The following is a 21,947-nucleotide window of genomic DNA, read 5'->3' on the forward strand; positions in this document are numbered from 1 at the left end:
AAGCACATAACTGTACTGTATTTGCCCAATTAGGTGCATAACTGTAATGTATGACTCATACAGTACAGTTATGCAGTTGATTAGTACTGTATGGAGAATACGATATGCGGCATCGCTTTGATCCTCCCACGCAAAATACAATATAATACATTAAAAGTACGAGTACCGCATTGTAGAGCCATAACCAAGAACAAGTTCCACTCAACTGACAATGATCACTTGGCCTATTTAGGGGAAATCTCTTGCCTGTAACACCTCAAGTGAACACACGTTATATGCGGTTTACATTAATTATTGATGGCAATCCATGTCTTGAGAGGACCATAGATAATAAACACCCCTACCTGGATTGGAAGTACACGTATAGTGCCCATACAAAACTACGGTTCTATCCGCGTTCACGCCTGAAGTTTTCAAACACTCTTTTTCATTCGAAGATTCTGTTTTACTGTCTGGATACAGCTCGGTTGCTTTAACTAGTAAGTTTAGTAGACTGTTTCTTGCGTAGCGATTGGCCTACTACTGGTATAGGTGCTTTCCATATAAAAAGTATTTGAACATGTTTGTGAAAATGGTGGGGTGAACAAGTTTAGTTTAAGGCTGATGCTTATTACTAACTAATGCTACAGTACGTGTACTGGTATGTGTTTCATGGTATATTCGCTCCAGTTTAGTCAAGTATCAACCTTTCGCACTTGTCAAACTTCTAGCTAATACACATCAGTACACCTATTATGAATAGGCCAAACCTTATATTCCATAGCGGTAGGTTTACTACTCACCAGTAAGCAAAACATGTTCTTATAAAATATACTCCCGGTACTGTGTACAGTATAAGGGGTGCGAAGCGCGGATAGATTAGGTGGCGCTTAGAAGTTTCCAATCCAGTATGGGGTGTCTATTATCTATGAGAGGACTGAATGCTACTAAATATTTGTTATATTGTAATGGAGTGATGAAGCGTACTTTAACTGATTTGAAACTAAAATACGTATACCGCTTGAAGAAGTCAAATGGATATTAAAGAGTCGCAAGAATACTGATGTACTCAGCTTTTCGTGGATGTTCAGTAACGAAAAGAGGAGTGGAGGTTCAGTAACGAAAAGAGGAGTGGAGGTTCAGTAACGAAAAGAGGAGTGGAGGTTCAGTAACGAAAAGAGGAGTGGAGGTTCAGTAACAAAAAGAGGAGTGGAGGTTAAGTAACGAAATGAGGAGTGGAGGTTCAGTAACGAAAGGAGGAGTGAGGCTAGTGTACAAAGTGCCACATCTATTCACACTGATTAACCGCGTGTATGCGATTGGTTTATAGACTGTCAGGCGTCTGCACTATAGTCTGACTAGTGCAAATTCACTGAGACCAAGCTGAAAACTTCTGTGATGGTACCAACTTGAGTAGCAGCAAATACCAATATTATCCGGCTTGAAATTATCTCATGGATGGATTGTCAACAAGGTGTACTCATGCATACAGACCAAACAGCTTTCAGTATTGTCACTGTAGTGCCAATTTAGAAGTCCCGGAACTGTAGATGGAAAAAGTAAGGTAACGTACATGATGCTTGTACAAAAAAAATTCTCATTCACATTGCATACTGGTCTAATTTATGTACAGTGAAACCTGTCTAATCAGGACACTGTGTAGTAAGGTCACTGCCGGGCCAACTTGTGAATCCTCAAACATATTACCTCAAGGCTGTGATGAATTTTCAGGTCCTCAAGTTTTGTATTACCTCAAGGGTGTGATGATTTCAGTTCCCCAAGTGTGTCATTTACGTAAAAAGTGGAAGATTTTTAGCTGTATTGTATTTAATGTCCACTTGTCGATTTTACAGGTACAGGGTACTTGGTCATAGCATGCGGTTCTCTCACTAGCAGTGGTACATATGTAACTTGGCTAGAGCTCTAAACTTGGAAACTAAGATCAAGGCTCGAGGGGTAAGTAGACAAAGGAATTTTATAATGTTATGTGTGTTCTTTGGTTCTCAGTTGTCAAGTGCACGTGGACTGTAGTAACATCAAGGACGTTGTGGATCTTCAGGTCAGTCTGTGTACACTAATAAATTTTTGCATTACCTCATGGGTGTGATGAATTTTCAGATCCCCAAATCTGTCATTTGCAAAAGTGACAGATTTTTAGCTGTATTGTATTTAATGTCCGACTGTCGATTTACAGGTACAGGGTACTTGGTCATAGCATGCGGTTCTTTCACTAGCAGTGGTACATACGTAACTTGGTAACTAAGATCAAGATTCAGGGAGTAAGTTTATATAGACAGAGTAAATTATATAATGTTATGTGTGTTTCTTTAGTTCTCAATTGTCAAGTGTACATGGACGATGAGATTCATCTGGCCTGGTAAGATCTTGGCTCAATTCATTATAATCTTCTGAATTTCCAGGATGAGGCATGCAGTTGTGATGGGACTAACTATCCCATTTTATTGTCAGAAGTTTATTGTTAATGTCACAAACAGATAATATGTGATATATTTTGTTATGTAACATGTGTATTAATTAAGTGGCATGCATGATGAAAGCCACAATGGGAGTGACTGCTTGCTGTTAGGGTGGGTAATGCTATATGTAATAAGCTGGTTTGAGCACCACCAGATCACAAAAGTTATTTTAATACACCATGTGTGGTGTGGCAACAAGAATTATGCTTGGAACACCTTCCCTAGTGATGCTATGTTCTTGACGCTTGTTTATAAGACATCTGCCAATTATCAACGCATACATGAGGCATGGCACTAAATGGAGTTTAAAAGATTTCTGCTTAAAATGCCTTCCCTAGGGAACTTACAGTTTTACACGCTTTAACAACTTGTTTATCAGACATTAGGGCTTGTGTCCACATCGTGTCTTTAAAAGTTATTGTAGGGATTAGAGGTTTGATCGAATAAAATACGCATATGAACAAACCAGGATTAGATAATGTCAGTGCTAGATGGACTGTACAAACATGGGTAAGCTGACTGGTATAAGGTGACACTAGGTGTAACACATGGTTGAGAAATAAAGCGAAATATGTTTAAATACACATTTTAATACCGGTCGCAAGAAAACTACTACTCCTACTACTACGAAAAAAGATTTTTTTATTACGTAATGCAATACAAACCTATTGAAAGATGTTGCATAATCCAGGGCTAATATTGCAAAACCGTCCCTACACGTAAATAACTCACAGTAGTGGCCGCACATCTTTTAATTGGGCGTGCGCTTTGTAGTTTATTGGCTGCGCACCTCACTATCATGAGTCTTGATATACAGGGTTTATAGAGCACTCACACTGGCTGCATTGTACAATGAAATTTTTTGCTGACATGGGCAGAAAGTTTCTTGAAACAAACTACAGTAACCAAGCATGTGCCTTGCAGCCAGCCTTCAACTAAATGTGGGGCCTGAAAACAAATAAACTACAAGATAATTATTGAACTACAAAAAATATCAAAACAACCAACTAAATTTAAAAACACTGTATCTTTAACCCCCTCACTACCAAATTTGTAGGACCTCCAAACTACACTGCTTCTAAACTGATACAACTTATACACCATACCATATAATCCTATAATAAAACTACATATCAGTTTACTTGCTATAAAGGAATTCAACTGTCAAGTTGTTGTTTACACAAGAGCAACCACAAAGCCATTATATAACTTCGAAGTGAAAAAATCAGCCTAAGTGAAACCAAACATAAAATTTCACAACTTTACAAGCTAGGATTGTTTCATAATATAATAACACAATAAACATTGCTAACTTGTGTACAGTTGAAGCAATGATCACCAAGCCTGGTTTCTAGCATTTGAGCAAGTGCACATGCATATACAGACATGAGGTCACTGTTTCAAGGCGTAAAAAGTAGGAACACGCCACTCCAACCTATATAATCCTTCTCCTTACTGTTTCTCTTCATTAGTAGTGCCATTATCACATCGAAGAATCATCTGCAATGCTTGTTATCAACATTCCGAAAGTACGCTATTGCATCATCTAAACACGTGATAGTGCACAAGAGACCGGTTATCCCTGTTCCCATTCACTTAAGGGTGTGGCCACTACAGGGAACTACTAAAATGCTCGACTGAAGTTACAGAGTGCTTAGAATGTGATGCTATGGGCATCTATATATGTGACCCGGTCTGACAAAATCAGTCTTATAGCCTGTCAAATTTTGACCATAACTTCAACATTTAAAATTCAGTAACTTTTTCTTTGAACATGATAACTGTTTTACATTTTGACCACTTTGATTTTGTCAGACTCAGTCACATATCGTGTGGCGGTGAGAGGGTTAAAAGTAAGGGTACATGTTATTGTGTTGTGTGGCCAAGAAAGCTTAAATTGTGCCACCTCAGATTTTTCAACTTTTTTAACCCTTAAAGCTGCATGCACAGCTTAGCTATTTTGTCACGCATAATGCTTTTCCAGAAATGTCTATTTTATTTACATGGTATGTATATGTAATCCTTTACCAATAACCATAATTGATTCCAAACAACATGAAACAGTATTAAGGTGTAACGTTATGCCAGTATCCGACATGACATGTTCAGTGATTCTAATTCGTTCAATCTGTCATCACGTGCACCTACTTTACAATACTATTACACGTTACATCTTCCCTCTTTCCAGGGAACACACAAAAAAAAAAAAAAAAGCATGCAAAAATCGAACAGTAAATCACACATACAAATAACAGCAAGAAGTCTAGTTTAGCTTGATGGCACATAGTCCTCTAGCCACCGTGGTTTCCTAGTCACTCGACTTGACCTCCTCGGAGCTGAAGTTACTTCTGGTCTCGGAGTCGATTGTGTATTGTCTGTACTTGGTGTTATTTTTTCTGATTCTGTTTGGTCTTCAGAATGATTTGCGTCTTCCTTGAAATCTTCATTTTCAGGTGTAGCCTGTTTCTCTGGTATTATGGGATCATCATTTACCTGTTTATTGGTTAGGATCAGGTGCCACCAATTGCGTCGGTAACAAGCAGCTCCTACTTGCACCTCATAGCTGCGTGGCCCTACCAATCCTCTAAAAATGCCTACACTCCAGATTGATTTTCCAGGCAGTTTGATTCGTACACTCTTGCCACTAAGTATAGGTCTTTGCTCCTTTACATGACAATCATAGTAGGTTTGCTGTCGCTTTCATTGCCTTTCTCGTGCTTCTGCATCCTTGTCTGTGGAGTATGCAGGCTTGAGTCTGGATGTAGCTATAGGTAGTAGAGTCTTACACCGCCTTCCTAAAAAACGCTGTGCTGGGCTGGTGCCAATCCCTTCTGATGGTGTATTCCGCCAGTCCAATAAAGCTTGAAATTCTGATTGGCCGGATTCTTGACACTTTGAGAATAGGCGCTTGACAGTCTTAACCACATTTTCTGCTTTCCCAATGGATTGTGGGTAATATGGTGAAGATGTTGTATGTACGAAGCCCCACACTCTTGCAAAGGAGGAAAACTCTTGTGATGCGAACTGGGGGCCATTATCTGTAATCACTGTATCTGGTACACCGAATCTTGCATACATAATTTTCAAAGCCTTAGTGACTGCTCCCATGTTTGTTTTTGATAGGTTTTCTACTTCGATGTAGTTACTGTAATAGTCACACACAACCAGTAGTGAATGGCCCCTCATCTCACAGATATCTACCCCTATTTTTGACCATGGTCTGTCAGAAACATCATGTTGTATTAGTGGTTCTTTACCTTGTGCTGGGCGGTGAGCCAGACACACATCACACTTTGAAATGTACTCACGTAATTCTGTACTCATTCGTGGCCAAAACATGCTATCCCTAGCTCTCCTTATACACCCTTCCATCCCGATGTGAGTAGCATGAACTGTAGCCATCATCTCTTTGCGCAATACTGCAGGGATGACTACCAGACTTCCTTTGAATACCAGCTCATCTTGGGTAACTAGCTCATCACGGAAGTCAAAATACGGATGCAAACAGTCACTCAAAGCTCCTTTATTTGAAGGCCACCCAATCCTTATGGTGTGTCGAAGTTGCTGTAATACTGGGTAATCTCTTGATGCATGTTTTACTTGCTGAAGATGTTCTGCAGTCAATGAAAAAGAAAGCGTGTGGTCCATACTTTCTAAGTTGTGAACAAACTTGGAACAGTTTGTATCCTGTAGGTAGGCACGGCTCAATGTATCTGCCACATACATGTGTTTCCCTTGTTTGTATGTCAGCTTAAAGTTGTATCTCTGTAGTTTAAGGAGCATTCTTTGCAAGCGGCTTGGTGCTTGATATAATGTTTTTTGCATAATTAGGACTAATGGCTTGTGGTCCGTTTCTACTAACACTCTTTCTCTTCCATATATAAAAGCATCATAATGTTGACAGGCAAAGACGATGGCTAAAAGCTCTTTTTCTATCTGAGCATAGTGAGTCTCAGTTGATGTTAACGCACGTGAGGAATATGCTACTGGCTGTCCATTCTGTAACAATGCTGCACCCAGGCCAGTCTGAGAGGCATCACTTTGGATAGTGACCTCATCACGAAGTGAATAGTAGCGTAATACGGGTGTGTTTGTGACCATTTGCTTTAAGGTGTCTAGAGCCTTCTGCTGAGGTTGCTCCCAGGTCCAGACAGTTTCTTTCTGTGTTAGGTCCTTAAGGGCTTTGTGACATCTGACAAGTGGGGGAGAAACTTACTTAAGTACTGAGCGAAACCCAGTAGACGCCGAACACCTGCCACATCTGTTGGCGTAGGCATCTCCAACACTGCTTTGACTTTCTGTGGGTCTACGCATAGCCCATCTTTGGTAGCTAAATGGCCAATAAATGGAACCTTGTCTTGTTTGAATTGTATCTTGTCTGGATTTAACTTGACATTATGTTGTTCACATCTAAATAACAGCCCTCTTAAGTTCTTGTCATGGTCTACAGCCACTTCTTCCATAGTTTCTCCAAAGCCGAACCACAAAATCATCTGCCACTACTTCAACACCCTTCAGTCCTTCAATCAACTCATGCATCTTCCTTTGGAACACTTCTGGTGCTGACGATATTCCAAATGGCATTCTTAGCCACCGGTACCGACCAAAAGGGGTGTGGAATGTGGTGAGGAGTGAAGACGGATCATCAAGTTTAACATGCCAGAAGCCTGACCGCACATCCAGCACAGTAAACACTTTTGCCTTGTCAAGCCATGTTGCTATGTCCTCGATCGTAGGTAACTGGTAGTGCTCCCTCTGTATATAGCGATTGAGGTCCCTTGGGTCTAGGCAAATTCTCAATGTACCATTCTTCTTTGGCACTACTACCATTGAATTAATCCATGGCGTAGGCTTGGTCACTGGTGAAATAATCTGGTGCTTCACCAGATCTTCCAATGTGCCTTATAGACGTTCCCTCAGTGCGGCAGGTACTCTTCTTGGACTATGTTGGATGGGGGTTGCATCAGGACTAAGTCATATGTGGTAATGTCCTTCCAACATCCCTACTCCTTGTGAAAAAACTATTGGGTGAAGCTTAAGAAGCTGTTCCTTAGAAGTGTATGGTGTGATCTCTAATGCAAAAACTGCTGCACCTTTTGTGTCTGGCCTGTTCATGTCATCGTTGTCAAGATAGGTGATTATTTTCATTCCCAAGCACGCCTTTCTTCCTAATAGAGGTCGGATTGTATCGCTGTCTATTAGCTTGCAGTTCAGTTTGCAATGGTAGTCCCCTTTCCAGACCCTTAGTAGGGTAGTACCTGACAACTGGTATTGAGTGGCCGCCGTATGCTGTTATTGCTGTCTGTGCTGGCATAACGTGTGATAGGGTAAAATCTCCTGTTGCTTTCTTGTATACTGCAAGCGGAATCACATTACATTGTGCACCTGTACCGGCCTGAAATCAAATATAGTTACCAGAATCAAGCTTAAATGTGTGTCATCCAGTTGCACTGGGGCGACTTCCATTGGAACGTTTCATCATCTTCCTCACATTCCTCAGTGTCCACAGCTCTTACTACCCTTTGCACTGCTGGCCATTTACTGCGACATCTTGATGCAAAGTGATTCTGTTTGTGGCATTTTCTACACTCCCTTCCATATGCTGGGCATGTCTCACTGTTAGTGACATCATGTACCTGTCCACAGTTCCAACATTCTCTCTGTAGTTTCTGAGGTTCTGGGCGCTTATGCTGGCTTTGTGCAGGTTGCCTATTAGCAGACTTCCCCCGTACAGGTGCTTTTACGGTATGCACTGTTGTATCCGTTGCTTCGTTAATATCTTCATTTGTGCGACCATGCACTCAGCTGTCCTGCAGATCTCGTCCATTTTTGCTAAGGTTAGCCTACTTTCTCGAAGCAATCGCTCTCTTATTTTATCGTCTTGTATCCCAAAAACTAAGCGATCGCGTAAAATCTTGTCCGGCGTTATGGATTGAAATGCGCAGCTATCTGCCAGCATTCGCAGTGCAGTACGATATTGGTCGTACGACTCCCCAGGCTCTTGTGCTCTGAGGTTGAAATGATAACGTTCGAACGGTATGTTCTTTCGTGGCTCACAATATGATTTAAACTTATCTATCACTATACCAAGTTTTGCATCGTCGCCCTCAGCTTCCCATGTGAAGGTAGCAAACACTTCTTGAGCCTCTTCACCAATTACTGTTAGCAGTGTGGCCACTTGTACAGCTTCTGATTTCTTATTTAATTCAGTTGCAACAATGTAGCTGCTCCATGTCCGGTAGAACTTCTTCCATTTCTCCGAGGCATTGGTACCATGGATCTCCAATGGAGGTGGGGGCGGAAGGCTATAACCAGATGCCATGTGTACTCACTTGTTCTAATTGGTGCCCTGTAGGGAGAACAGCAACACGACAGATACTATTATAACGCGTGACTGGCCTTAACAGGTACCGTTACTAATCTGATAGAATGCCACGGTACCACAATGTGAGCACTTGTACTCCTGTCACCATGTAACGTTATGCCAGTATCCGACACGACATGTTCAGTGATTCTAATTCATTCAATCTGTCATCACATGCACCTACTTTACAATACCATTACACGTTACATAAGGTTATGGGTTACCGCGTATCAATGGACACAGAAGTGGGATGTACGGACTAAAAAAGCAGCCTTTCACTCAATGTAGCCTAATGTGCAGCTTATATACACTCACTGGACTGTATTGCTTCATCGATGGGTTAAACAGCTCATTTATTCAGCTCACAACTTGCTATGCATGGTTGAAGTTGACAAGACTAGCCGCCAAAAATCGCCCTCAGAACGACTGCCACTCTAAGCATTTAAAGACTTTTAAAATATAATAGCTAGGTCCTATCAAGTGAAGTATGATAGCATCATATCTCTAGAATAACTTGGGCAATGAAACACTGTTGTGACACTGTAATAATCGCTTACCACAATTTTGTAAAACTTTCCTTAAGCAATGGTGGTAAAATTTCAACAAAACTCTATGATAGGCCCTCAAAATATGTTTAACTACCGTGTAAAACCATCAAAATAAAGCAAGCTTGATCGACTATCCTTATTTTTAGTGGCAAAAACCACATCATAGAGCAACTGTATCCTCACACATGCGAATTACCATTTCGCAGGAAATACAAACCACCATAGCTGTGAATATACTATTAGCTTGTTCTTTGTGCTGATTGCTTGTTCTGTCGCCGTGCCCTGCTGCTGTTTAGTAGTGTTTATAAGTGTCTATCAGCTGCTCTGGGATTCAGGTAAGCTGCAAATTTACCATTATAACATAACATACAGTTAATATTAGTTTTTGCACTCTGGCTTAGTACAGTATATTGTTAATGCTGATCATAGTAGATTACAAGTTACAGACTTAATGTCACCCACAATTATCATATTGGGAGCTAGTGAGTTAAGATTTGTTCATAGTATTTCTGTACCAACTTAATTATGTATCTTTTCTTAAGTTTATTTTTGCTCGAGATCAGCTACACACTTGCTCATTAATTTTCCTGGCACTTTGATATTACTACATATTTCAGTCCATTACATTGTTATACTCAGTCATACTTAAAATATACCTTTTAAAACCAATTTTATTGTTTTACAGGATTGTTGTGTAGTGTGGCGAATGCTGTGTAGGTGTACAAAACAGTATATAATTTTTAACTTACGTTCTGTATGATTCACATAAAGATCATTTCTCCCTGCACAGTGATCTCCAACCAACACCACTTCTAAAAGTTCCTTATGAGTTTTTCGTTTTTGGTACCTACAAGTAACAGTTATCACAGTCATCATTGTGTACCAATCAGATTCAAACAAAATATGTAGGACTGGTGTGTTATGAACTGTTTTGTGGTAAAGTGTGTGCACAATCATTTGTAACACATGCGCAGAATAGCAATCAAAGCTATAGCTAATACTGAGTAGCACAATCCTACTGTCTTATTGATTAGATAATACAGCTGATAGGTAGTTTTGCATGAATAACCACTTGGTGTATTGGCACTGATTCAGCCCAACTGTTGTAATGCTTTCCAATCAAAGCAACACAATCACAAAATTTAATGTAATGACACAATACCCATTGTATCATGGCTTCCTGTGGTGACACAGTATGTGGTTTATAGTCAGACTGTGTGGCCTAAAAATTATACCATTACAACCATTTGTAAACCGAATTACAACTAATTTGAAGAACTGGTGGTACCCTTGATCCACCATGCATCGTAATTTTAAAGCAGGCTATAAAAAAGACACAGCAATTTAACTGTAGAAAAAAGATGGCCATGTCATGTACAGTACAATCAAAGTAAAGCTGAAAAGCTGTCTGATCATCTACAACCCAATGCCATCTTCTCAAAAGCTGATCTCCTCTATAGGGTATTTAAGGTATTGATGCAGAGGAAAACTTGAGCAGCATTCCAGCCAATTCTATGAACAAATCGTCCTAGCATTAAGGCATAGAGCTGTTAACCCAAAGGTCTAGAATTCAATTCCTTCCTATGACCACTTATTTTCTTCTCAGTGCCACCTTCTGTGACATACCTTCTTGTAAGTCATTATATTGATGATGCTTAAGCAGAAATATGTGCATACATTGACATGGTTCACATGTAAGATAAAAAGTTCATCATCTGGCTATCTTACAAAGTTATACATACTTTCCTTTGTCCGCTACAGCACCACGAAGGCCATGATGTACACAAAACTTCAACTGCATTCATGACACACCACAGGAGACAAACAAGTCAGCTGGTACCCCTTGAAGTTGTCATAATTACTTTAGTGTATGTACGTTGTGGGTTTGAATTCATTTTATATGCCTTTTTGGTCTAACTTTTATTTTTTTGCTCATAGTATACTCACACTATCCTGGTATTGCTTCACAGCATATTAGTATAGCAGCACAATGCAAAAATCATGCACTTTTTCATAAAAGCATGAAACTTTCCACATAAGCAGTACTCCAGTCCCCATGACATAAATATTTTGATATAGTGCCATCGCAGATTTGACCTTTGGTGACTTCTATGGCCATTTTTGTCCAGAAATTTTATCATCTTTGTCTTTATTTCCCTGAGGCATTAAATTAACTCGCTAAAACATGGTACCAATATAAAGATCTTTTTGAATGAAACAACTTAGTTTTTATTTGAAGTTAATAGGTGATTGTATTCCAAAGTTATGATCATTTATATTACCCATGAATTTTGAGATAATTTACCTCCCCATGGGCAAGGGCAGGTAAACTCAGAGACAAAAGTAATCATAACTTCAAAACAGAATTACCTGTTAACTTCACATAAAAACCGAGTTGTTTCGTTCAACAAGACCTTTACTTTAGTGCCATGTTTTAGCATGCCAATTAATGCCTACTAGTATAACTGCAGGTGTAGACGACCTCCTTTGTTTCCCTATTTCTTTTCTATGATCCCTAATCCACTTAAAATTCTTATTTGTTTACTTTTTTGTAACATTATTATGACTGATAAGCCCACGCATACTGCATCAAATGAAATTAGAGTGCCAGAGTTAATGTTTTCGTCTGAACACGTGCCCCTGCTATCAATTACTACCTTGAAAATGAATGGCCATTACGCTTCACTTTCAGCTATTTTCAGCCTTTCACACAGTGCTACAAGTGAAGAACAATAGGACTATTAGGAGAAGTGCCTCTGCAATTAATCCAGCCACCATGAAAAATACAGACAATTCAGGTGCCCAACTATCAACTACTGACTTGTAAGTGACCATCACGCTTCATTTTTGGCTATGTTCAGCGCATTTCACAGCATTACAAACGAAGAACAGTAGGAGAAGTGCTTCTGCAGTCACCATGGAAAATACAGACAATTCCCACAGGAAAGCCATCACGCTAGCTACCATGAATCAACACCTTGAGCTGTCAGCAAAAAGAAATGGGACACAAAGGAGGACAAAAGAGACGTTAGTTAGTCCATGATGTGTGCATTGTACACACTGCGGTATGCCAAAAAGCATGTTTCTGGTCGAACAATGAAAGAATCAAGCCCATAGCCTTCAAGTTACACTTGTCTAAAGGCATTAGTCAGTCAGTCTGTCAGTCTGTCAGTCTGTCAGTCTGTCAGTCTGTCAGTCTGTCAGTCAGTCAGTCAGTCAGTCAGTCAGTCAGTCAGTCAGTCAGTCAGTCAGTCAGTCAGTCAGTCAGTCAGTCAGTCAGTCAGTCAGTCAGTCAGTCAGTCAGTCAGTCAGCAGAAAATTCCACTGAACAAGTACACAATGAGCACACTAGTGATTTCTTATTGTTTTACTGTGATTTAATATCCTGCACTACTACAGCTTGTTTCAGTACTTTTTTATCGATGTGCTATGGTCCCTACTCTAGTTAAAAATTCCAATTTTTTGTGTGCTTATTTGTTAACTTTTTGTAAATAATTATTATGACTGGCAGACATGGGGCCAAGTACATGAGTACTTATATTTAAGTACACTTAAGTAAAAGTTTGAAAGAACTTGTACTTTAGTTAAATACTTTCTTATGTACTTGTACTTATACTCAAGTTTTTATCTAAATACTTGTATGTACTTGAGTACCTAAAGTACTTTTAAGTACTTTTAAGTACCGCAAACATTCTAGTTTGTACACAGTGAACATCAATGAAAATAAATATGATGAAATTATAGTTTCAACTTCTTGAAATTCTTTAGTACTTTTTACAATCTTATTGTATAATACCTGAAAGTACCTCCTCAAGAGGTCCGTCATGATCCTAGAATTTTGTACGAGATTCCGAATCCCACGAAATTCCAGGCAACATTCTGGATTCTAACCCAAGATTACAGATTTCAAGCAAAATTCCAGACTACAGATATCCATGCAGTTACAGCTAGCTACAGAACTAGCTGTAAAAGCTCAATAATACTCTAGAAGGCAAGATAAAAGGTTTTCTGAATGTAAGGATGATCCAGGAAGCTGCCTTTTATCTTGTAACAAGCAAGTAACTATATAGATCTAATGTTTACAAACTTTGTATACAATCAATTCAATTCAAAACATAATATTAAAATTCAATAATCATAATTTAATTTTTAATTTTTTCTTATGCAAGACTCAAATATAAGTGTAGCTAGTGCATGTCAAATTAATGTACACTTAATAAGTTAATAAATGAATGTAAGTTAGTAGAATTAACTGTTTCTTCAGACAGAGAGTTCCATAGTCGAATAGCTGTGGGTAAGAAGGAGTGATACTAGGTGTTTCTTTTAGCAAGAATAGTCATAAATTTCATTTGATAACCTCCTGTCCTGATAAAGCTTCTATGAAGATAATTGGAAACGTCAGCTGAACAATATTGTTGATGATTTTGTAGAACATGACAATGGTGGACTTAGTTCTTCTATGTTCAAGGGATTCCCATTTTAAGCGGTTGAGCATGTTAGTTACACTAGAATATCTATAATAATCATTAAAACAAATCTAGCAGCCTTACGTTGTACCATTTCAATCTTGTCTATATTAGATTGTGTGAATGGTGACTGAACAACAGAGGCGTACTCCAAGATCGGTCTAATATATGTAAAATAAGCTAAAGATTTGACTTGAAGTGAACACTGGCTAAGGTTTCTTTGTAAACAAGTTGATGTTGTGCTACTTCTAAAAACCAGACGCCATGCAGCTAGCTAACTCATCCGGAATTAACCATAGATAGTATATGCTACTATGAATTAACCAACTGTGTATTACTATTTTACAATAGGGTAGTTTTGGGTTGTGCAATAATATTATTAGCTAATTCTCATATTTCATAATTCATGAAATTTTCGTAATTCATTTAATTACGTTGCTACGCACTGCTAAGGAAGCGCTTGTTAAACAAACAACATATTATGCACAGAAGTATCTTCTAAACTGTTTTATAGTTTCACTGTCGTGTTTTTTCCTACAAATTCTCTCGACCAAACCTCAGAGTTGCTTTTCATTTTCGTTCACGTACGTAAGGTATACGCCCCTTTTCAACTCGAAGCGACAGACTATTCCTGGTAGTGTACTGGGCCTGCACCGTTGTTTTTCAGTTGTTAAACGCCTGAAAACCTCAAAGGGAAGGTAGTTTACAAAGTCTGAGGAAAGTCGCCACACCTATATTTCAGTCCGCCAAAAAGAAACCACCTCAGAGTAAAGTTCACCTGTGTGGAAGTTTAATACAGACTTCATTTCACTTTTACTTCTTGTGTATGTGTAAAAGCTGCTTTTACCATTATTTAACGATTTTGCTCACGTGGGTGCGTATGGACAAACATAGGTAGATAGGTACACACACAAACACAAACAGACACACACTTTTACAAAAAAATTTCAGTAAACTGGGCGCTCGCCTGGTTTAAAAAGCTAGAATAGAATTTACTTTACAAGTGATAATATAATCTAATCCAAAACAGCCAAGCTGTAAAAAAAGAGTATGGCCCTCAAAATCCAATCTGAATTTTCCACGACCCGACAGTGATCTAATAACTTTGAGCCTGAACCAACTGCCTCATAGACTCATTGAAATCTGGCCATTCCGTTTCTTTGTAGTTTACCTTTCTCTTTAAGGCAGCATTAAGGCTTTCACTAGCATTTGTTGTAAATACACCTGGTGGACAGCCCAATCCCACATCTTACCGCAATTCTTTAGCATTGAGTGTCTAAAAATGTCTACATATTGCAGAACAAATTGGTCAAAGAAGCTGGTTTGACTTGGAGAACAGTATGGCTTTTCACGACAAACCCATGTCTTCTTGCAATTTTGAAGACTAGCATCAAATGATGAAATATTGAGACAGTCTATCAGACCTTCTTCAACAATCCCAGGAAAACATTTTCCGAAAATATCATGTAAGAAATCTTGACAAATTGATGGTGGCATTTCAGTTTCTTTCAGTTTAGAGGCTATATTTTGCTTTAAATGAATAAAGCATCGAAACTGTTTAGCCTGAGGAAAGTTGTGAGAGAAAGCATTAATTAGAGCCTGATCACCATCAGTTCCAAAAGCCTTAATGTGATGCAGATTTTTTTAAAACATACTAATGTGCTTGCAAAGCAGTTGAAAGATGAGAAATTTTTTCTCTGGTGTACTAGCACGGGACCAGCCATTGTTGGATGCTTTTGTGTTAAGACATCCACCAGCATTAAATGCTGGTATGTAGTCAGAGTAACATAAAAATCACCAAGGTTATAAGTGGTATCAGCAGTGAATATGCTGAAATCCCTGTCATCTGTTATGAACCGCACAAGGTCATTTGGCTGCCAATCAAAAAACAAAAGACACTGTGGATCTGGTGCTGCCTTAACATCTCTGACAAATGCTTCTGCAGATCCTTCAGCTAGTTTGCACTGCAGCATTTCACTGTACAGCACATTTCCATCTTTTCAGTGACCACTACGTCGATAATTCTTAAACTGATCAATGTTGCGAGGTAGCTTTTGGAGCCCTGTTGTCTCTAATTCTCCACCACTTTATTTTTGTAGCTTGCTGAATAGCTTCTGTTGGCTTAGTGTTAGCTGCGATTTCTCATTGTCTTTTTTTGCTGATTGAGCAGTGCAAACAAATGGTGTTGCAGTGTGTGAATTACCATGTGGCTTTAGTTTGATGTCTATTGGTGGCCTATCAAACCAATACTGCAAGGCCACAAGTTTGCTCCTCTTGTTGTGGCGATCTGCAAAATACACAGTATATGCTTCAGTTGTCACTACATAAAACATGTGTAACCTTGAACATCTGTAAGCATTCGGTGAAACTTCCCATAAATCTGATGAACAAAATAGTGTCAAGTAAAAAGGAAGTACTGTGTTCTGCTATCAGTTGGCTTTGCTTGCAAGTACTTTATTGCACCTGATGGCATTACTTTGAAGTATTGTTTTTTGGTACCAGTAGCTCTCCAAGATCCCAAATCATCAGCTTTGATGTCATCAAACTCCACACTATAATAAAACAGCATTTTGCATTACTCCTAGTGGTTGAACATAGCATGTTTTATTGCAAGGGATGTCAGGATCCATTATGATGTCGATTAGTTTGCAGACAGGAAAACCTGAACTTGCTGATGCACAGTATAGTGGTAGACAGAGTTGGGGAAGTTACTTCATGAAAGTAATATAATTATTACATATTACATATTACTTTTATATCAGTAGCGTAAGTCATCATATATCGGCCGACATATATTATCGGCCAAAGCTGCTCTAATTATCGGCCAGAATATCCGGGTATAATAACCGGTGTTTTGTGTGATTTTGTTTGTTTCCCTGCCTCGTGTCATTGTTTTATCCGTTGTTTTTCACCAAATCGCTGCGTTATAAGGTTTGTTGTTGTACTGGGTAGAGGTTTAGGCTGTTATTTGTATGCTATTTTACAAAGAATGTGTTTTTCTAGGTTGTTTATCTGTTGGCTAGTTATAACATTTGTATTATGCCATGTCATCCATGCCGAACAAGAAAAAAAAAGGTTTTAGAAGAGTTTCAAGTGGAAGTCAAACTCGGATAGCAATGAATAATGGTGCTAATAGTTCCAGCCAAAATCGAAGCTCATCCAGAAAGTAGTATACTCTTCTTCAAATGACATCTGCATTGAAATCTGTCTTAGAGGATGGAATTTCGGCTAACAAAGCTGCTGCTATTCATGGAGTTCCTCTGTCAACTCAAAAAGATTGACAAAGTGGTCGTGTTAAACATGGAGATATGCCTAGACCCAAGCCTTATTTGAGTACTGAGGAAGAACAAGAATTAGCTACTCATTTGATAAAAGCATCAAGCATGGGGTATGGCAAAACAAGACGTGATGTTTACAGTATTGTAGAGCAATATGTCAATCAAAAAGAGGATGTGTCTTTGTGGAGTGATAAGATATCCAATGGGTGGTGGCAAAAGTTCCTGAAAAGAAATCCAGATATCAGACTTCGATCAGGTGATTCAACAGCTGGAATACGGTTAGATGCTGTAAATCCAGAGAACTTGAACAATTATATACTTTGATCTATTAAGAAAAGTTTTTGATGAGTTTGGCTTTGAGGATCATCCTGAGGCCATATATAACATGGATGAAACGGGAGTTCCACTTGAACCCCGACCTCCAAAAGTTGTCGCTAAAAAGGGACTTTAAAAAGTTTGTTATCAAACATCGGGGAAGAAGGAGCAAATCATTGTAGTTGGTTGTGCTAGTGCCACTGGGCAATGTATTCCACCCTTCCTTATCTTTGCTGGTAAGCAAGTTAACCATCTCTGGACTAGAAATGAAGTAAGTGGATCACGGTTTGCTGTGAGTGAAAAAGGCTGGATTGATCATGAGCTGTTTTTCCACTTCATAAAAGACCATTATCTTGCTCATGCTGTCCTCACCGTCCTTTGCTGCTTATCTTGGATGGTCACAGCACTCATTTTGATCTACTATCACTTCATTACGCAAAAGATAATGGAATAATCATTTTCTGCCTCCCACCACATACAACCCACGAGTACCAGCCGCTTGACTGTAGCCTGTTTAAGCCACTAAAAGAGAAATGGAGAGCAGAATGTCACAAGTTTTATGTTAAAAATCCTGGGATGGTGATCAATAAATTTAATTTCTGTGGGATTTTTCGAGGTGCGCGGCACAGTGCTATTACTCCGACAAATGTTATTTCAGGATTCCGAAAAGCTGGAATCTACCCTTACAACAGGGATGCAATTTCATGCAACAAAGAAAGTGAAGAGAACCAGCAGTGTGATGCCAAAGATTGTCCAGAAGATGGTGGTAAAGAGAAAAGTGATAAAAAGGATGATGACACACACGGTAAAATAAATTTTATAAACATGTTTGCAGGTATCACTTGTTGCTTTCCTTTGTAGATGAAGAGGAAGACAATGAAGACGTAACTATAGTGATGAAGATGATGGATTTGCACACACGAGTAATGAAGATTCACTGACATTTTCAAGAGAGGAAGAAATAAAATATGCTCGTCGTTTTGAAGAAGGGTATGACTTACCAGATCCAAGATATCAAGCTTGGTTGTCTATTCATCATCCTGGTGCTGTAAGCTCTGAAGTACCAGACTGCACTACTCCAACTGGGTTTTCACCACAAACTGAAGTGGTAACCCCATCCCAATCCATGTCACGCACAAGTGACGATGTTTCACTGACATTTTCAAGAGAGGAAGAAATAAAGTATGTTCGCCGTTTTGAAGAAGGTTATGACTTACCAGATCCGAGATACAAAGCTTGGTTGTCTATTCATCATCCTGGTGCCGTAAGCTCTGAAGTGCCAAACTGCACTTCTCAAACTGGGTTTTCACCCCAAACTGAAGTGGTGACCCCATCCCAATCTATGTCTACAATGTCTAACCAGTCAATGCCAAGTCATGTGGGGCTTGTGGAATTGAGGCGAATTGAACTGTCTACTTTACCTGGAGTTGAAACTTCACCAGAACCTGTGTCTACATTGCTTGACCAGTCTACACCAAATCATTTGACAATGAGGCCAGGCCAACTGACTGATCAGTCACCAGTTTCAATGCCCACCGTTACACTATTAGAGCCAACATCAATGTCATCAATTACTCCAGATTCAAGTGGTGTAGGATTATCAACAAAGACTACTCCAAGATGCTCTCCTCTGTCAGATTTGGTCAATATTCCTACTGTTCAACCAAAGAAAACAGGATTTGCTCGAGTGTTAACCAGTAGTGAATGCTTGAAGGGTTTTAAGGACAAAGAAGAAAAGAAACGTTTAGCTGAAGAAGAGAAGCAAAGACAAAAGGAAGAAAGGGAACTGAAAAAGAAGCAGAAAGAAGAAATGAAACGTAAGTCAGAGCTTAAAGCTCAGAAAGCAGCAGAGCGAGAAGCTAAACAACAACAGAAGCAATCCGGGCAGCAAACTAAGGGGAAAGTTAAAAGAAAATCTGACAATGCAGCATCATCAAGGCCTGTACAAAAAAAAGCCAGGAGTGATAATGCAGATGAAGAAATTGATACTGGAAGGTGTTGTGTATGCTTTGGTAATATGATGATGATGTGGGAACTGACCAGGAATGGATAATGTGCTGTTGTGGAAGATGGTTACATGAAAGTTGTGTTGATTTTGATGATATTGATGTTGATGTGCACAGAGAAAAGCTGTGCTCTTTGTGTTAATCAACTCCATTTATGCATAATGATTTTAGGCATTTTGTGTATTCATAGCTATGCGAAAACTGACACATAAAAATTTAATTAAAATTGTGGTGATGTTGTGGGAAGTCTAGATGTATGTAATTGTGGTATTGAATAGTTTCAGTTTTTTTTATGTACGATGTTGGACCAAAAGTTTAAAAAGTAGCCGATAATCGATATATGTGCGTTTATGACTAGCTGATAACTGACGTTGGTAGGCGATAATTGATTTGCTACACTACTATCTTCATTACAAGGCAGAAGACACATGCAAGTACGTACGAAATTGAAACTTTTGTGCACGAAGTAGAAGTATTGATGTAGTAGTGGGTAGAATTTCTTGGTCCTCGCATGTACTAAACACAAGATACATGCCATGGCACAAACCCTGGCCGATAGATGATGACTTACGCTATAATATATTACAGTTACATATTACTTAGAATAAAGAGTAACTTAATAATATTACATATTAAGTTACTAACTTAATAATATTACATATCAAGTATATTAAGTTACTAATGCTAAGTTACTTTTTTATTAAGACAGCTAAGTTAAAGTTAACATATAAACCACGTGCAGTCACGTGATGCACATCGGTCACGCGTACATGCAACACCTGAGCACCATTATAGAAGAAAGGTTAATGGATTAAGGTGATTAATTAATAGTGGAATGGATAATTGGCAGTAAAATCCATTTATAATGCGTTACTTGTTCATCTTTACTCGTAGTATCACTCGTTACATCGCGGTAAAGTTACTCGTTACTTTTCGCTTCCAGCTACTCGTTACATAATAATATTACTTGTTTCGTTACTAGTAACAAATTGTAGTTTCCAAAAGTAACTTAAAGTTATATTACTGCATTTCCAAAAGTAACGCGTTATATTACTCAGAATCGTGAATTGTAATATATATTACATAACGTGTTATATTACATAACGGGTTACCCCATCTCTGGTGGTAGATCAGGGTCATCCTTTTACAGGCAAGGCTGTGAACTACTGTAAAGTAATAATGATTAATTTACAGCTAAGCAGGTAGAGCTTACTTATCAATTGTTACTTCATCATAATTATTCTTTAGAGCTTGTTACTTCATCATATCCCTTAGAGCTTGTTACTTCATCATATCTCTTAGAGCTTGTTACTTCATCATATTCCTCAGAGCTTAAGTCATCACTTGAGTCAAACAATTTTCTTTTTGGACTTGGTGTTCTACATACAAGTAGCAATAGTGACTATATTACAGCAGTTAGATTTCATAACACCAGGTACAGTAGCATTGCATATTAGGGGCATGGAAGTTTCCTTTTTCTCACAAAACATGTTGACCAAAAGCAGCCTCATGATGAAGAGGTGCCTTGGTAGTCTTAATTAGGCCTGGCAAAGTTAATTCACAGTTCATCAACACCTCTCACATGGAATTACAAGATTGCTCCTAAATTTTCACTATTTTATCATGCGATATCTTAAATTGCGTATAACCCACAAATATTTTGGCTTCAACTGAATCATATAAGTGTCAGATACTTTATGACAACAGACCATTTTTTTAGTACTGCATAACATCACTTAAATAAATGATAGTCAGCCATCTGTGCACTAATATATACACTATCCACAAAAGTTAATGGTGTTGGAGAATTCAAAGAAATGGGATACGAGAAAGGTAAAATGTAATACACAGTGCAGCAGCAAAAAGACACGTTTTGGCCCTATACCAATATCGAATGGCACAGAAGTAAAACCCTTAGTGTTTGCCATTATTGAGTTAAACTTATCTGAAGGTATCAGAAAGTTGGTCAGTCAGAAGAAAATTCCATGAAGCACATGACTTGGCAAATTATTTAATAATAGATGTATATCTCTGCTTTAATGCTTTTAATGTGCAAGCCATGCATATGCAAGTTGCTCCATAACTTTAGACCACAATCCCAGCATACATTATAACTGTAAACATGGGTTATCACACCCTAAACTAAAAGTTAGAGGTAGAAACAAACCACAAGTATCTTAGTGGATTTATTTGGTCACCAGGCAAAAAAAGCACATGAGTAGTAAGATGTGCTGTGGGTTGATTTCCTTAACCGAAGATTAGCAGATAGTACCTATCTGCAGTGTTGGGAGTAACGCGTTACGTAATATTATTACTTTTGTGGTAACAAAGTAATATAACGAAATACGCTATAAAAACAGGTAATATAACGCAAGTTACTTTACTTACAAATGTAACGCGTTACCTAAGTAATATAGTTACTGTAACGAGTCTAATATTACGTAATATTATTACTACAAGTAACAAAGTTACTAATCTCGTTAGTTATCCTCTGAGTAACGCCTAGCCACAACG

The 21,947-nt window shown here is 38.6% G+C and overlaps 2 protein-coding genes and 1 long non-coding RNA gene across 4 annotated transcripts in view; 2 read left to right on the plus strand and 1 right to left on the minus strand.

The window, feature by feature from the left end:
- Window positions 1-21,947, minus strand: part of LOC136252280 (uncharacterized) — a 97,682-nt gene that overhangs the window by 71,508 nt on the left and 4,227 nt on the right. For both annotated transcript variants that reach the window (XM_066044688.1, XM_066044687.1), the window contains exon 2: window positions 10,118-10,215. In XM_066044688.1, the coding sequence (XP_065900760.1) occupies window positions 10,118-10,215 (98 nt within the window). The remainder of the gene's footprint in view (window positions 1-10,117; window positions 10,216-21,947) is intronic.
- On the plus strand, window positions 751-2,257 carry LOC136254765 (uncharacterized). Its single transcript, XR_010700739.1, has 4 exons — window positions 751-1,538; window positions 1,833-1,935; window positions 1,987-2,038; window positions 2,174-2,257. It is a non-coding gene; the product is annotated as an uncharacterized lncRNA (long non-coding RNA).
- Window positions 18,523-19,797, plus strand: LOC136254175 (chromatin assembly factor 1 subunit A-like). The gene has a single exon (XM_066046852.1). The coding sequence runs from the start codon at window positions 18,554-18,556 to the stop codon at window positions 19,478-19,480; it is 927 nt and encodes a 308-aa protein (XP_065902924.1). The 5' UTR covers window positions 18,523-18,553; the 3' UTR covers window positions 19,481-19,797.

This window comes from Dysidea avara, chromosome 4 (genome assembly GCF_963678975.1).
Source record: "Dysidea avara chromosome 4, odDysAvar1.4, whole genome shotgun sequence".
NCBI classification, from domain to species: domain Eukaryota; kingdom Metazoa; phylum Porifera; class Demospongiae; order Dictyoceratida; family Dysideidae; genus Dysidea; species Dysidea avara.

What these genes read in the sequence shown, in the direction of transcription:
- LOC136254175 (XM_066046852.1), top strand. Translation starts at nt 18,554, where the DNA reads ATGTCACGCACAAGTGACGATGTTTCACTGACATTTTCAAGAGAGGAA.